At 43.9% G+C, this 16,013-nt stretch overlaps 1 protein-coding gene across 4 annotated transcripts in view; it reads right to left on the bottom strand.

Annotated features, from left to right (window-relative positions):
- Positions 1-16,013, bottom strand: part of srms (src-related kinase lacking C-terminal regulatory tyrosine and N-terminal myristylation sites) — a 49,997-nt gene extending 33,984 nt beyond the window's left edge. For all 4 annotated transcript variants that reach the window (XM_080204848.1, XM_080204852.1, XM_080204851.1 and 1 more), the window contains exon 1: positions 15,551-16,013. In XM_080204848.1, the coding sequence (XP_080060974.1) occupies positions 15,551-15,924 (374 nt within the window). In that variant the 5' untranslated portion in view covers positions 15,925-16,013. The remainder of the gene's footprint in view (positions 1-15,550) is intronic.

Raw genomic sequence — 16,013 nt, 5'->3', positions numbered from 1 at the left:
CATGTCACACTATCTGTAACTCCTGTGAGATGCCTGGGCTTGCAAAATCTCACTAACTGCCCTGGCTGGAGACAATACACAGCTCTTCAATCTGTGCTTGGCCCTCTCTCCACTCACATTGTCTATACCTTTAAGATTTGATTATCTGTAAAGACTCGCATTCCAACTATTATCTTGTAAATTGAGTTTGTGTCTATATATGCCCTGTTTGTGAACACAACTCCCACTCACCTGAAGAAGGTGCGAGACTCCGAAAGCTTGTGCTGGCAAATAAACCTGTTGGACTTTAGCCTGGTGTTGTGAGATTTCTTACTGTGCTTACCCCAGTCCAATGCCGGCATCTCCACTTTATGAAAGTCAACAGGGGTGGAAGTCCTACCTACTGAGAGCTGCCATCCTCTGATTGACCTATTCATAGAAGCCCTACAATGCAGAAGGAGGCTATTCGGCCCATCGAGCCTGCGCCAACAACAATCCCACCCAGACCCCGCATGTTTACCCTGCTAATCCCCCGGACACTAAGGGTCAATTTAGCATGGCCAATCAACCTAACCCGCACATCTTTGGACTGTAGGAGGAAACTAGAGCACCCAGAGGAAACCCACGCAGATATGGGGAGAATGTGCAAATCCCACACAGACTGTGACCCGAGGCTGAAACTGAACCTGGGTCCCTGGCACTGTGAGGCAGCAATGCTAACCACTGCACCATCATGCTGCCCCAAATCTCAAATGTCTGCACTGAGGCGGCATGGTGCTTAACATTGCTGTCTCACAGCGCCAGGGACCCTGGTTCAATTCCCAGCTCGAGTCACTGTCTGTGCTGAGTCTGCGGGTTTCCTCTGGGTGCTCCGGTTTCCTCCCACAATCCAAAAGACGTGCTGGTTAGGCCATGCTAAATTCTCCCTCAGCGTAACTGAACAGGTGCTGGGGTATGGCCACTAGGGGATTTTCATAGTAACTTCGTTACTTGTGACTAATAAATAAACTTTAACTTTAAACTTTAGGAAGTATAAATAGTTGAGAGCAAGCGCAAGTTCAAGACTACTGATGGGGCTAAGAGAAAGCTGCCTTCTGTCTTCTGCCAATGCATCCGGTGTCAGCTACCTGTTATAAATACAGGAGGGTCGCTGAAGCTGATCTGATTTTATTTGTTTTTGTGACAGGAAAGTTGAAAATATTTGCTATGCTTTCATATTTTTGTGTGGTGCTCTTTTAAATATTATGTATTTGCCTCAAGCAATGTTAAATATTTGAAATAAGCTGTTTATGTTGTACTATATAAGCAGATCCCCTGTGACACTGATAACCCCAGCCCTAATTCACAATAATGTCAAAGTTACAATTTTATTGTACCATGTGATACACAATATGCTTCTGAAATCCAAAATTCTCCAAGTGCATACGAGATTGGGAATTTATCACACCATTACCCAAAGTATTTAGGAACCTTGCCATTTTACATAGAAACAGAAGTTAGAAGCAGGAGAAGGCCATTTGGCCCTTCGAGCCTGCTCCGTCATTCATCACAATCATGGCTGACCGTCCAACTCAACAGCCTAATCCTGCTTTCTCATAACCTTGGATCCCATTCGTCCCCAAATGCTATATTTAGCCACCTCTTGAATACATTCACTTAAAATGCATTTTATTTGGTGATTAGGTTTGTTTCAGGACTCGCAAGTGGCGGCTTAATTACATTATAACACTCATGTTTTAATCATGCCATTAGCAGCAGCACTCCATTTTATATGAAGGTTGATGAAGCCTTGCTCAGTATTGGACGTGCCAGTCAAAGCTGACATCAGGAGTTTCTCCTCAATCGATAAACTATTTGCTGGGATCTGTTCCCTTGGGGTTTTGACAGTGGCTTCCTCCTAGGTGCAATCCTCTCTGTCCACCAGCCTTCTCCACAGTCCCACTGTCTTCAGACAGGATTCCCATCTCCCAGGTTTAGTGCTAGTTGGGGGGATGCCAGAGAGATTGCCACCTACATAAGGCTTTACTCCCATCCCCAGGTTAAAACTGCGGGTTTCGGAGCAGCACTAAGGGAGCACAGGACTCTTGTAAGCATCAACATTCAATGGAGACTACGATAATCACCACGAGGACCATCGAGAATCACTGATTGATCTCCCTGTGGGGCCTGTTGAGTATAGGTTCCCCTGGTAACAGGCAGTGGCCTGGCCCAGCTGGTACTCATTACCTAAGCCTTCTTTAAGGCAGGCCCAGGACTGGGCCTGCCTGCTGTAGTCCCTGGTAGGGCCTAGTGTGTGTAAACCAGGGTAGTGTTTTTACTTTTCATTCAGTAATAAATTATGTTCTTTCCCAGTCGGACTTCCTGAATCATTACAAAAACAAAACAAAAACCCAAGGTTTGCTTGACCTCTTAAATGGATATAAATGTCATTATTTGAGGAATAGTGAAGTTCCTCCACTTTACTGGTAAATATTTATTCCTTAATCCTTAACACTACAAGTAGCTCATCTGGCTATGTTGCTGCTTGTGGAGGCTTGTCGCATGCAATGTGGCTGTTATATTTCCCTTTATAGGTAGTACTCTGTAACTCGTAAAGGGCTTCATTGAATGAAAGCTGCTTTGGAAGGTCCTGGGGTCATAAATGGGACAAAATAAGTAGAAGTTATTTTTTGTATGTTCAATGGTTTTCATATAAACATGTAAGTTGGCCTAATTATATAAGGCCCGATCTCTTAATGGAATAGATGTCATGCTCGTGGAGTTGAGGGAAAAGCAAGCCTCAGATTATTATAACTCCCAGAGCCCCACTAATATTTGAATTTCAGACTGCCTTCTCAATTCTGTAGAATTGGGCAGTGCAATGATGTGCACAACTCCCTTCCTCAAATAAAGTGTACAATGCATCCCTTGAACAAGTGCGGCACCTCTTGCATTTCTCAAATTAACTCTGGAAGACTTGCTGGCTGCAGACATGAGGGCTCCCAATTTTTTGGTGCACGGTGGAATAAATTGGGTCAGAAGAGAAGTACCTGAAGAAACATCCTCAGGACACTGACAAGTATGGAAGCCATTATCTGAAAGTTGGCAATCCAGGGAGGAAAAGGTCTTGTGATCCTGTGGGCTGTAGCTGGGAGCAACCTTTAATACTGCTCTATCAGATTCTAATTCAACTAAGTCTTGTTTGATTTGATTTGATTTATTATTGTTACACGTATTAGTATACAGTGAAAAGTATTGTTTCTTGCACGCTATACAAACAAAACGTTCATAGGGAAGGAAACGAGAGGGTGCAGAATGTGGTGTTAGTGTCATAGCTAGGATGTAGAGAAAGATCAACTTAATGCAAGGTAAGTCCATTCAAATGTCTGACAGCAGCAGGGAAGAAGCTGTTCTTGAGTCGATTGATCTGTGACCTTAGACTTTTATACCTTTTTCCCGATGGACGAAGGTGGGAGAGAATGTGCGCGGTACGTGGGATCCTTAATTATGCTGGCTACATTGCTGAGGCAGTGGGAAGTGTAGACAGAGTCAATGGATGGGAAGTTGGTTTGCATGATGGATTGGGCTACATTCACAACCTTTGAAGCCTGAGAATAAGCGCAATTGGGGGAGGTACAACTTCATTGGAGAGTGACTTTTACCTTTTAATTAGTACCTTTAGTGCAGGAGAAGGCAAGATAGAGTCATAGAGCAATATGACATGGAAACAGGCCCTTCAGCCCAACCGGTCCATGCCGACCAGGGTGGCATCCCAGCTAGTCCCAATTGCCCCTATTTGGCTCCTATTCCTCTAATCCTTTCCCATCCATATCAAAATGCTTTTTAAATTGTACCTGCCTCAACCACTTTTATTCCATATACACACCGCCCTCTGCATGAAGAAGTGGCCCTTCAGGTCCCCTTTTAAATTTGATACATGATATAGTGTGGAGTACAGTTCCGAGGTGCCATGACTATGTACATGCTTTACAAAACACATGATTCTTTGAGGAGGTAACAGACATGGCAAATGGGAGTAATACCGTGCATGTAAGAAAGATATATCAACCGTAGGAAAGTCTTTGACAAGCTCTTACGCGGAAGATTATGAGAAGCTTAAGGAGTGTAGAATTAGGGCAAGGATAGCAAAATGAACCAAAATTGGTTTGAAAGAAAGGAGGAAGTGGAGAGTTGGAATGATCACTGAAAGCAAAGAATAATAGCCGATTGTGGAACCACTACCCGAGGCCACGGATCTGCAACATTTATAGGAAATTGGAGACATTTAGAGTATAATCCTCTCAACATTTGCAAAATCAAGAAAATCCTGTAATGTAATTGAGCAGAAGACAAACATATTCTAACTGGCCCCATGCCTTCTTTCAGGAATATATTTAAAGAGACACACTGTCCCTGAAACTGGCGGGAGGTTAAGGAACAGTTTGGCAGCTAGGAAACTTCGAAGGCCAGGTTTCCCTCAGGCCTTCCAGAAGGTTAATGAAAGGACCCAATCACCATTTTTGAAATCAGTCTCCTGGCAGTTGCTAGCGAGTCTGGGAGTGTGACAGATTGTTAGGCATGCAGCCTATGGCTCCAGGCCACAGTCAGTGAGCGTAAAGGCAGGCCGGAGAGATTGAGAAGAGGGTAGAAGTTTGTGCAAGGGCGCTAAGAGATCAGAGAAAGAGATTGTGGAAGGTTTTGAGGGGGCGAGGGGGGGGATCTGGGGAGGGTGATGGGGGGAGAAATTAGAGTGGCACGAGAGGATTGTGGATAACCTGAGGGGATGGGAAGGAAATTGGGAGTTGTGGAAGACATCACGTGGGCATCAAATAACAGGGGAGGGTCTGGGTCTGGGTCTGATCACTGGAGAGATTAATAGGTTTGCTTTGTAGGCTGGGGAAGCTATTATCCTTCACCTGGCTCACAAGCCGTGCTGGAAAAGCACTTTATCTGTTCAATGAAACAGTCCTGGCCCCTCTCCAGCTGCTGAGTTTCAGGAAACTAAATTAACAGATATTCACCAGCATGATACCCAGGCTGTGGTCACACACCATTTGCAAATTGAGGAAGTGGGAATCCTTGTGGTCCAGGAAAACAGCAGACATCACATAAGGAGCACATAACACAATGCCCTGAACATTCCATCGGCTGCTCGTGCAGTCAATGGAACCCTGCATGATGGGGAAGCCTGCAATCCAAGTCTTGTAAAACTGAAGCAATTGGATTGGGACCATTCTATGGTGTTGGTTATGAAATGAGGAGAATTTTTACATGCGTGACTCACACATGGAATGCTTCCAAAGTCAGCTAGACTACTGGAACACAGTCATCCCTACACATTTCAGTAGTGGCTATAAATGAAGGAATAATGCAAGCCTTGACACAGGTTGCTTGTTCATGTACTCAGGGACTAGATCAGGTTCTTTGGGGCTTGTCTGTCAAAATAGCTACTCAGAGCCCAGTGTCCCTTTACCAGATTCCTTTTATTTAGAAACTTAATCCCACTCCTAAGATTGTTTCAGGTACAAAGTCAAAATCCAGAATGTCAGTGGCCCTGACACTCCTCAATATATACATATATGTGAGACTTCCTGATCGGTCAGGCAATCATTACTTCAATTAGAGAGCTCATACTCCAAGAAGCTAACCTCACGGGCCTCATTGAGGTCATTACATCTATCCTCCCAGTTTGAGACTGTTAAAACCATATTACTCATTAATTACAGCTGTTATATAAGTATTGGGAACTCTGCTCCCTCCAGATTGTGATATCTCAATCATGTGATGTTACATCATCATGACATCAGCATCCTGTGTTTCTAATATTAATCTTTCCTCCTCTGGTGCCCCTCACCCCCAAAATCTTTAACCCAATTATATATGTGGCAATCACAAGGATTGGCGACCACCAGTTAGTATGACAAGCGAGAATCATAGAACCCCTGCAGGGCAGAAGGAGGCCATTCAGCCCATCGAATCTGCACTGATCACAATCCCACCCAGGCTCTATCCCCCATAACCCCCTAGCTAATCCCCCTGACACTAAGGGGCAATTTAGCATGGCCAATCCACTTAACCCGCACATCTCTGGTCTGGGAGGAAACTGGAGCACCCGGAGGAAACCCACACGGGGAGAATGTGCAGACTCCACACAGACAGTGTGGGAATTGAACCTGGGTCCCTACAATTTGTTTACAAGCTGACTATTTTCGTGATGTTAACACTTCCAACTCTAAGACCTACTCTGGCTGCAAAAGCTCACGCTGTGCACAAAGATCCCTGTGCTCGTTTCCCACTGGGTCTTGTGACCCAGTCACCCATCCAGTGTAATGCTTTTGAAGGGGCTTGCTACAATATACATCCTCCTATTTCTCCCTCCAATATCTCAGACTCTGCCAAGTTAGCTTTCACCAATCACCTTGATTTTATTCTGATCTCTTTCTGAGGGTAGAGGATATTCCGTACTCTCCCTTCATTTGATGTGATTGTCCTTCTCTTGAGTGACTGTAGAGCTTTCTCTTGTTACTTCTACTTTCTTTTTGGGATTTGATTGGGAAGCCCAAGTTTCTCATGGCTTTCTTTACAAGCATATTAAGGCACAGAGTTCTCTGTTCCTTATAGTTCTCTGATCTGTCTCAATTCTGTAGGATCTAACTTGTGGAGTTCTTTTGATTGTTATGCCTCCTCTCTGTTGGTCTTGTATCCATACTCTCTCTCAGAACTTCAGTACTGATCTGTCTCCTGCTCTGTGCCCGAAGTTACAGTTATAAGCTGGCTTCTTCCTCATACCATTTCACCCTCTTGTGGTCGTGTAAGGTAATATTAGCTTTTAGTTTCTATTGCAGAGCTGGAAATTGTATTCTCAATCTTCTTCTCATTAATAACTCTGAATGATGAGATTCAACAAGCTTAGAACACCTGGATAATGAGGACACTTGTGTCAGACTCTTATTTATAGCCTAAAGCTCATTTAACGCCATTTTCACAACAAAACTCATCTCCAAACTCTGTGGCCTGGGGCTCAGCTCCTCCCTCTGCAACAAGATTCTAGACTTCCTAATCCACAGACTGCAATCAGTAAGGAGAGGCAATGACACCTCCTCCACGATTATCCTCAACACCAGTGCTCTGCAAGGCTGTGTCCTCAATCCCTTACTATACTTGTACACCTATGACTGTGTGGCCAAATTCCCCTCCAACTTGATCTTCAGGTTTGCTGACGACACCACTGTAGTGGGTCAGATCTCAGACAATGACAAGATGGAGTTCAGGAAAGTGAGGAAATGGTGTGATGACAATAATCTCTCCCGCAATGTCAGTAAAGGAGATAGTCATCGACTTCAGGAAGTGCAGTGAAGAACATGCCTCTGTCCACGTCAACAACAATCAAGTGGAAATGGTTAAGAGCTTCAAGTTTTTAGATGTCCAAATTGCCTACAACTTGTTCTGGCCCCTCTATACTGACACTAAGTTAAGAAAGCCCACCAATGTCTTTACTTTCTCAGGAGGCCAAAGAAATTCAGCATACAGTTCTCACCAATTTTTACAGAAACACCATAGAAAGCATCCTTTCCAGATGTATCACAGATTGGTATGGCTCCTGCTCTGACCAAGACCACAAGAAACTACAAAAGGGTTGTGAACGTAGTCCAGTCCTTCACTCAAACCAGTAAACTCGAGAACAGCTTCTTCCTTGCTGCCATTAGACTTCTGAATGGACCTGCCCTTATATTAAACTGATCTTCCTCAACACCCTAGCTATGACTGTAACACTCTGCACCCTCTCCTTTCCTTCTCTCCTATGGACTCTATGAATAGTATGGTTTGTCTGTGCAGCATGCAAGAAACAATACTTTTCATTGTATACCAATATACGTGACAATAATAAATCAAATCAAATCAGAAGAGCTTTCTTAAGATCTTCATTCTTTTTCAAGTCTTTAATAGTCCATCCCATTTTCTTAGCTTCTTTGTTTGCTTGAGGTTTACGAGGTGAGCTGATTATGTGGATTAATCTGTATTCCTTCACTAAAGTTTGTAATAATTCATAAGCAAATTTATGGACCATTGTTTGACACCATAATGTCCAGAATATCATGTGTCGCATTTATAGTTAAAAAAGAAATGTGCAAACTTTGTTTCCAGAGAACCTCTGTTTGTTTTTCATGCCACTTTGGAATGTCAGGATCACCCACTCAGCCAGGCTTTGAGGACAGGTGGTAGGGTGCCACGCAGGTGTACCTTACTCTGTTCGTACTCATGAAACTCCTTGTAGGTAGAGGGATTCCACTGTCATGAGAACCTCAGATATACCATGGAGTTGGGGGTAGGGTGTTAGCGTGGATAGAGGATTGGTTGTCTAATAGGAGGCAGAGAGTTGGTATCAATGGGTGCTATTCTGATTGGCGGTTGGTGACAAGTGGAGTGCCGCAGGGATCGGTGCTGGGGCCTCAGCTATTTAACATTTATATAGATGATCTGGAGGAGGGGGCTGAATGTAGGGTGACGAAATTTGCTGATGACACAAAGATGAGTGGAAAAACAAATTGCGCGGAGGGTGTGGAAAGTCTGCAGAGAGATCTGGATAGGCTGAGCGAGTGGGCGAGGACCTGGCAGATGGAGTATAATGTTAGCAAGTGTGAGGTTATCCACTTTGGCAGAAATAATAGTAGGAGGGATTACTATTTAAAGAGCGAAAAGCTGCAGCATGCGACGGTGCAGAAGGACCTGGGGGTCCTTGTGCATGAGTCGCAAAAACCCAGTCTGCAGGTGCAGCAGGTGATCAAGAAGGCGAATGGAATGTTGGCCTTTATAGCGAGGGGGATAGAATATAAAAGCAGGGAGGTCTTGCTGCAACTGTACAGGGCACTGGTGAGGCCGCAGCTGGAGTACTGTGTGCAGTTTTAGTCGCCGCATTTGCACAAGGATATTTTGGCCTTGGAGGGAGTGCAGAGGAGGTTCACTAGGCTGATACCGGAGATGAGGGGGTTGGTCTATGAAGGCAGACTAAATAGACTGGGATTGTACTCGTTGGAGTTTAGAAGGATGAGGGGGGATCTTATAGAGACATATAAGATAATGAAGGGGATGGATAGGATAGAGGTAGAGAGATTCTTCCCGCTCAGAAAGGACAGCAGGACTAGGGGGCACAGCCTCAAGATAAGGGGGGGAGCAGTTTAGATCAGAGTTGCGGAGGAACTTCTTCACTCAAAGGGTGGTGAATCTCTGGAATTCTCTGCCCGTTGAAGTGGTGGAGGCTGCCTCGCTAAATATATTTAAGTCACGGGTAGATAGGTTTTTGACAGACAGGGGAATTAGGGGTTATGGGGAGAAAGTGGAACTGATCCACCTCAGATCAGCCATGATTTTATTGAATGGCGGGGCAGGCTCGAAGGGCTAAATGGCCTACTCCTGCTCCTATTTCTTATGTTCTTAGGTTCTTACCATGTGTACTAAAAGATTGACGGAGTTTCTCTATGGTATTTTAAGAGGTAGTAGATACCATTCGATGCATGTCGACCCATTTTGACTGGGTATCGATGAGAATTAAAAACATGGATAGCCTTGTAGAATCTGCATGTGCTCTCACCCAGGGTCTCCCTAGCCATTCCCGTAGATGCAACGAGACTGCTGGTGGGGCCTTCTGTATTTTCTGGCAAGTTTTGCACTGCTTGACCAGGTTTTTGATATGACTGTCTATGTCAGGCCACCAAACATAGCTTCTTGTGAGCACTTCCATCTTAGAAATTCCTGGGTGACCACTGTGCAATTCTTGAAGTGTTGGTCGTTGGCCTGGATGTGAGACAACCACCCGGACTCCTCACAAGATGTGCCATCTTCTATATTCAACTCGCAAAATGTAGAGGGACAAGGTTTCAAATTCTCCACAGGACGTCCTTGTGGTACACCACGTAGGACAACATGATGTTTTTTCGCCGATGTAAGTCTTTTGGGGCCATGCCTGGGTTTGCTTGGCAGATTGTCCTGGGGTACTGCTGTGGCACAGTGGATAGGACTGGCGAGGTGGCACAATGGCTAACACTGCGGCCTCACAGCACCAGGATTCAACTACTAGCAAAAAAAAATCTTGTTTGCAACCATCATTGTTTTTTATAAGTTGGGCAGCCTTTCTAATGTGATCATAAGAACATAAGAAATAGGAGCAGGAGTAGGCCATCTAGCCCTTCGAGCCTGCCCTGCCATTCAATAAGATCATGGCTGATCTGTCGTGGCTCAGTTCCACATTCCCGCCCTCTCCCCATAACCCTTAATCCCCTCTCTTATCAAAAACCCATCAACCCGCATCTTAAAAATATTTAGCGAGGTAGCCTCCACCACTTCAACGGGCAGAGAATTCCAGAGATTCACCACCCTTTGAGTGAAGAAGTTCCTCCTCAACTCCGTTCTAAACCCCCCCCCCCCCCCTTTATCTTGAGGCTGTGCCCCCTAGTCCTACTGTCCTTTCTGAGTGGGAAGAGTCTCTCCACCTCTATCCTATCCATCCCATTCATCATCTTATACATCTCAATGAGATCTCCCCTCATTCTTCTAAACTCTAACTAGTACAAGCCTAGTTTATTCAGCCTCTCCTCATAGCTCAACCCCCTCAACTCCGGCATCAGCCTAGTAAACCTCCTCTGCACTCCCTCCAAAGCCAAAATATCCTTGCGTAAGTACGGCGCCCAAAACTGCACACAGTACTCCAGCTGCGGCCTCACCAATGCCCTATATAGCCGCAGCAAGACCTCCCTACTTTTATATTCAATCCCCCTCGCTGAAGGACAGAAAATATAAAACAATCATATCTGCGTTTGTTTCTTTTAAACAGTGAAATTCCTTTTTCTCCATGTTTTAAAGCATGGAACAACAATTTAAGCAGTATTTTGCTTATTTTAATATTTAATTCAGGGTCATTTCTCTTCCAGGAATGCCTTCCTTGAAGAAGTATTCCTCCAACCAGGGTTTGATCCCTCACATTTTGAATCTGCCCAGAATTACAAGTATTTTCAGGATATACATCACTCCTCGAACCACTGTTCTTGCCGCATTCTGAGATCCACATTCAGTGCCATGCACTGTCATATGAACACACTCAACCTCACACACACACAGCATTGATACACCCTCTCTCTCTCTCCTGATAGATACTGGAAGACCTGCTGAGCTTTTTCAGCATCCGCTATTAATGTTTCAGATTCTAGCATCCATAATATATTGCTTATTTTAGTGAAGAATTTAAGCTGGGTATTCAACGTCAGAAATATTGAATGGTACAGCTGAAGGGCAAATAGTGTGTATATCTAATAAACAGCCAATATTAGTTAATTTCAGCAAAGTCAACTGTGGAAAACACCAATTTTAAAGTTGAGATGTCAGAAGTAATCTTTCAATGGCAAGATAATATTGTGTTACAGCAACAACTGCTAGGGGATAAAAGGCAACATTCAAGGAACTGGTTTAGGAGGTTGCAGATAACTGAAGATAGAATAATAATGGTTTTCAAGAAGATAAATCATGCTTGAGAAGAGCAAACGATCAATGAATATGGAGCCAAGAGGGAAGTTGAATGGAAAGTCACAATAAGGATGTAGTTGATTTTCTACAGACAAAAAACTTTAGTTAGCACTTATTCAATCAAAGAATTTAATTGTAAATGATAAGACAAAACTACCTGCAATTTGCACTGCAACAAATTCTTTGGGTTTATCATTCACCTATAACATTTTTCTCATTTAAGGAAGGTGACATACTATTGTTTATGGAGGAGGAAACGATTTTGCATAGCAGTTCTTTACTAGTTTTGAGATGGTATACATTCAACTTACCCTATAAATTGCATTCTTTAACACGGTGGCACAGTGATTAGCACTGCTGCCTCACAGCTCCAGGGACCCAGGTTTGATTCCTGGCTGGGGTCACCGTTAAAACTAACTTTTATGGAGTCTATCACAGAAACATTGAAAATAAATGCAGGAACTGGCCATCCAGCCCTTCAAGCCTGCTCTACCATTCAATATGATCACGGCTGATCTTCTATCTCAATTCCATTTTCCAGCACTCTCCCCAAGCCCCTTGATGCCTTTAGGCATCTAGAAATCTATCTGTTTCATTAATTTAATCCATTAGACATGCTCTCACATATTGGAAAAGTTAACTTCTCACCTATATATATCAATTGTAGTCTGCAATGCTAAGGTAGCATCATTTTTGAAGTGTTATCTTGTGCCCTGGATTAATTAACCTGGATATTTTAAAGGGTAATTGTTTATTTTTATTTATTATTGTCACAAGTAGGCTTACATTCACACTGCAATGAAGTTACTGTGAAAATCCCCTAGTCGCCACACTCCGGCGCCTGTTCAGGTACACTGAGGGAGAATTTAGCACATGGCCAATGCACCTATACAGCACGTCTTTTGGACTGTAGGAGGAAACTGGAACATCCAGAGGAAACCCACGCAGAACAGGCAGAGTGTGCAGACTGCACAGACAGTAACCCAAGACAGGAATTTAATCTGGGTCCCTGGCGCTGTGAGGCAGCAGTGCTAACCACTGTGCTGCCCCTTTTGCAATGGTTATTGTTTTGAAGAGATTTAAGGTTACTTCATTTCTGAAGCAGGTGACTCAATAAAAAATAAATTTAATGTTTGCCATGTTGAACATTGGGGAATGTTTGTGTTGCACTGGATAACACATCTTCATCATTGGCAGTTCATTTAACTTAAGGTATTGGGTGAGCAGTCCAAAGATCTTCCAATGTTGGAATCTGGGTTTGATAAAAGCAAATTATCACAGATGCTGGAATCTGAAAAAGAACAGATAGTGCTGGAAAATTTCAGCAGATCTGACAGCATCTGTGGAGAGAGAATGGAGCCAACATTTCGAGATCAATATGATCCATTGGTCATATATCTCAGGTGTTTGAAAGACATTGTAGTGCACACATTGACTGCTGCATGTGCTTAAGTCAAGGTGACTGCTCGTGTAAATTGCGTGGTGTGCTTTTGTATAGGGCCTGGAATTTACCTGTTGGTGCAATCTGAATGTTAGACCCTCCAATTTACTCCTTATTCCACTCCTATTTTGCCAATGTTAAATTACATCCAAATTTCTGACTAATTTCATGAGAATACACCCAGAAATAAACTGAATTCAAATTAGCATTAAAAAAAACAAAGACAAAGTGGCACAGTGATTCATTAGCACTGCTGCCTCACAACTCCAGGGACCTTGGGTTCGATTCCTGGCTTGGGTCACTACCTGTGCGGAGTCTGCACATTCTTCTGTGTCTGCATATCTTAATGATGAGTTTCCTCCAGTACTCTGGTTTCCTCCCACAGTCCGAAAAACACGCTAGTTAGGTACACTGGCCAAGCTAAATTCTCCCTCAGTGTACCTGAACAGGTATTGGAGTGTGATGACTGGGGGATTTTCACTTTGTTACAGTGTTAATGTAAGCCTAGTTGTGACACTAATAAATAAATTTTAATGTATATTTAAATAAGCAAAGCCAGTCCCTGTCAAATATTTCTCAAAGTAAACATAGTGGTCTTGAAGTTACATTGAATGAATATTAATGTGTACTCTTATTATGTTTAAAGACAGTCCTTTATTTAATATTTTAATGGCACATTATCCTAATTCAAGATAAACAAGCAAGTTAGAATAAAAGCTTGGATTGTCGGAAATATGAAATTTTAAGTTAACCATCACATCACACAAACCAGCCTCCATCCACTGACTCTGTCTATACTTGCCACTGCCTTGGAAAAGCAGCCAGCATAATGAAGGACACCACGTACCCCAGACATACTCTCCCCACCTGCTTCCATTGTGAAAAAGATACAAAAGTCTGAGGTTACATACCAACTGAATCAAGAGCAGTTTCTTCCCTGCTGCCATCAGACTTTTGAATGCGTTACATTAAGCTGATTTTTCCCTACACCCTCTAACTTTGACTGTAACACTACATTCTGCATTCTCTCTTTTCCTTCTCTACGTACGGTATGCTTTGTCTGTGTAGTGTTCAAGAAACAATCCTTTTCACAGTATACTAATACATGTGACAATAATAAATCAAATCAAAAATCAATCATGCATGAGGCATATCCTAATGGTGAAGGCATGGCAATCAGGAAAGTATACATACTTCCTCCATGAAAAATGCATTCATCAAAACAGAAAATATATGCAGGTCTTAATGACGATAAATCTTAAATATAATAGCCAAAGTTTCAATGAAAGTTTCAATTAAAACTTTAAAAAACTAGTATTGCAATACTGTAATGATGTGCAGTACCTGTAGGACAATTGTCAAATCTTGAAAAATGTATATTATTTGTGATTTTAAAGTTGTGGGGGGGGTGGTGGGGGGAAGCTTTGTTAAAGGGATCACTTTATTCCTGAGGCCAAATTGATTTTTTACTGTGCCTAAAATTCAGTTGTAATTTGAAGCAGAGTCGCTGGATAAGTCCAGTTTTGGGAAACAGGTGTGTGAGGTGCTGTTGTAACAAGAACAATCTCCATTATACAGCATTAATTGTGCTAATATAAATACCCCAAGGTGCATCACAGGACTGCATCAAACAGAATTTGACACCAAGCTACTGAAGTGATATTATAACAAGTGTTGGTCAAACAGGTACACTTTAAAGAATATCTTAAAAAGAGGAAAGAGAGGTGGAATGGCTTTGTGAGGGAGTTCCAAAGGGGCTTGTTGAGATATAGCATAGAAGCCAAAGGATTTATTTATTCTTTCATAGGATGTGAATATCACTGGTGAGATCAACACTTATTGCCCATCCTAATTGCCCCAAGATGTTGGTGAGCTGCTTTCTTGAACCGCTGCAGCCCATGTGGTGTAGGTACACCCACAGTGCTGCTGGGAAGGGAGTTCTAGGATTTTGACCCAGCGACAATAAGGGAACAGTAATACAATTGAAAGTCAGGATGGTGCATGGAGGGGAACTTACAGGCGGTGGTGTTCTCATGCACCTGCTGCCCTTGTCCTTCTGGGTGGGAGAGTTCACGGGTTTGGAAGATGCTGTCAAAGGAGCCTTGCCAAGTGCATCCATAGATGCTAAATTGTCCTTAGCATCCAAAGATGTGTAGGTTAAGGGCTTTAGCTGTGGAATAGGGCGGGCTGTTGGGTCTGGGTAAGATGCTGTGTCAGAGAGTTTGATGGGTCGAATGGCCTTCTATTGGGATTCTATGATTCTGACGCAAATACGTAAGAAATTTCATGGCCGGAATTCTCCGACCGTTCATGCCAGCGGGATTCTCTGGTCCTGCCAGCAGTGCACCCCTGCCCATGGGCTTCCTGCCAGTGTGGGGTGATGTTAATGGGAATTCCCATTGATAGCAGCAGGACCAGAGAATCCCGCCACTAGCGAACAACACGACACCTCCTACTGGCGGGAAACACATGGCTGGGAGGCTGGACATTCTAGCCCCATTGTGTTTTCCCAGGTGCTACATGAATGCACATCTTTCTTTCTACCCAGGGAGCAAGTGTTTGTCCTGAATGACTTCTTTCAACAACTTACAGAGCGTTCAGCAGGAAAGAGCAGCATTTTCGGATAGGTTTACTTACGGTTGATGTGCAAACTTTTCAGAGGCTGTCACGTAATTGGTGGGGACCAAGCCCTGAGCCCCGGAATCGCCAGCTTTCTGCGCAAACAGATACTCTCCCTCATCCCGGATGACTCTCAACCTCTCCCCCTTCTTCAGCGACAGCTCCTCTGAGGATCTGGCCTGGAAATCGTACAGAGCAATGTAGAGGGGTTCGGATTTGGGTGCCTGCAGCGGGGTCAGGGTTAACTGCGGGACTTTGGACTGCTGGAGGGGGCCGGAGATGACAGTGATCTCCGGTCGGCGTGGGGGAGTGCTGGGGGTCACAGGCTGGGGCCAGAGGCGGTCCCACAGCTCCCCCAGACAGGGCATGCAGCCCCGCAAGCCCCTTTCCATCACATGCACTCACCAGCCCTGCTTTGCCATGAAACTGCAGGAAAGTTTCCTGCCCAGGGGGAGGTGGGAGAGGGGCTAACAAGGAGCCA

This window comes from Carcharhinus amblyrhynchos, chromosome 16, assembly GCF_965287045.1.
Source record: "Carcharhinus amblyrhynchos chromosome 16, sCarAmb.v2.hapA, whole genome shotgun sequence".
Taxonomy (NCBI): Eukaryota; Metazoa; Chordata; class Chondrichthyes; order Carcharhiniformes; family Carcharhinidae; genus Carcharhinus; species Carcharhinus amblyrhynchos.
This window is presented reverse-complemented; position numbering and strand designations above follow the sequence as displayed.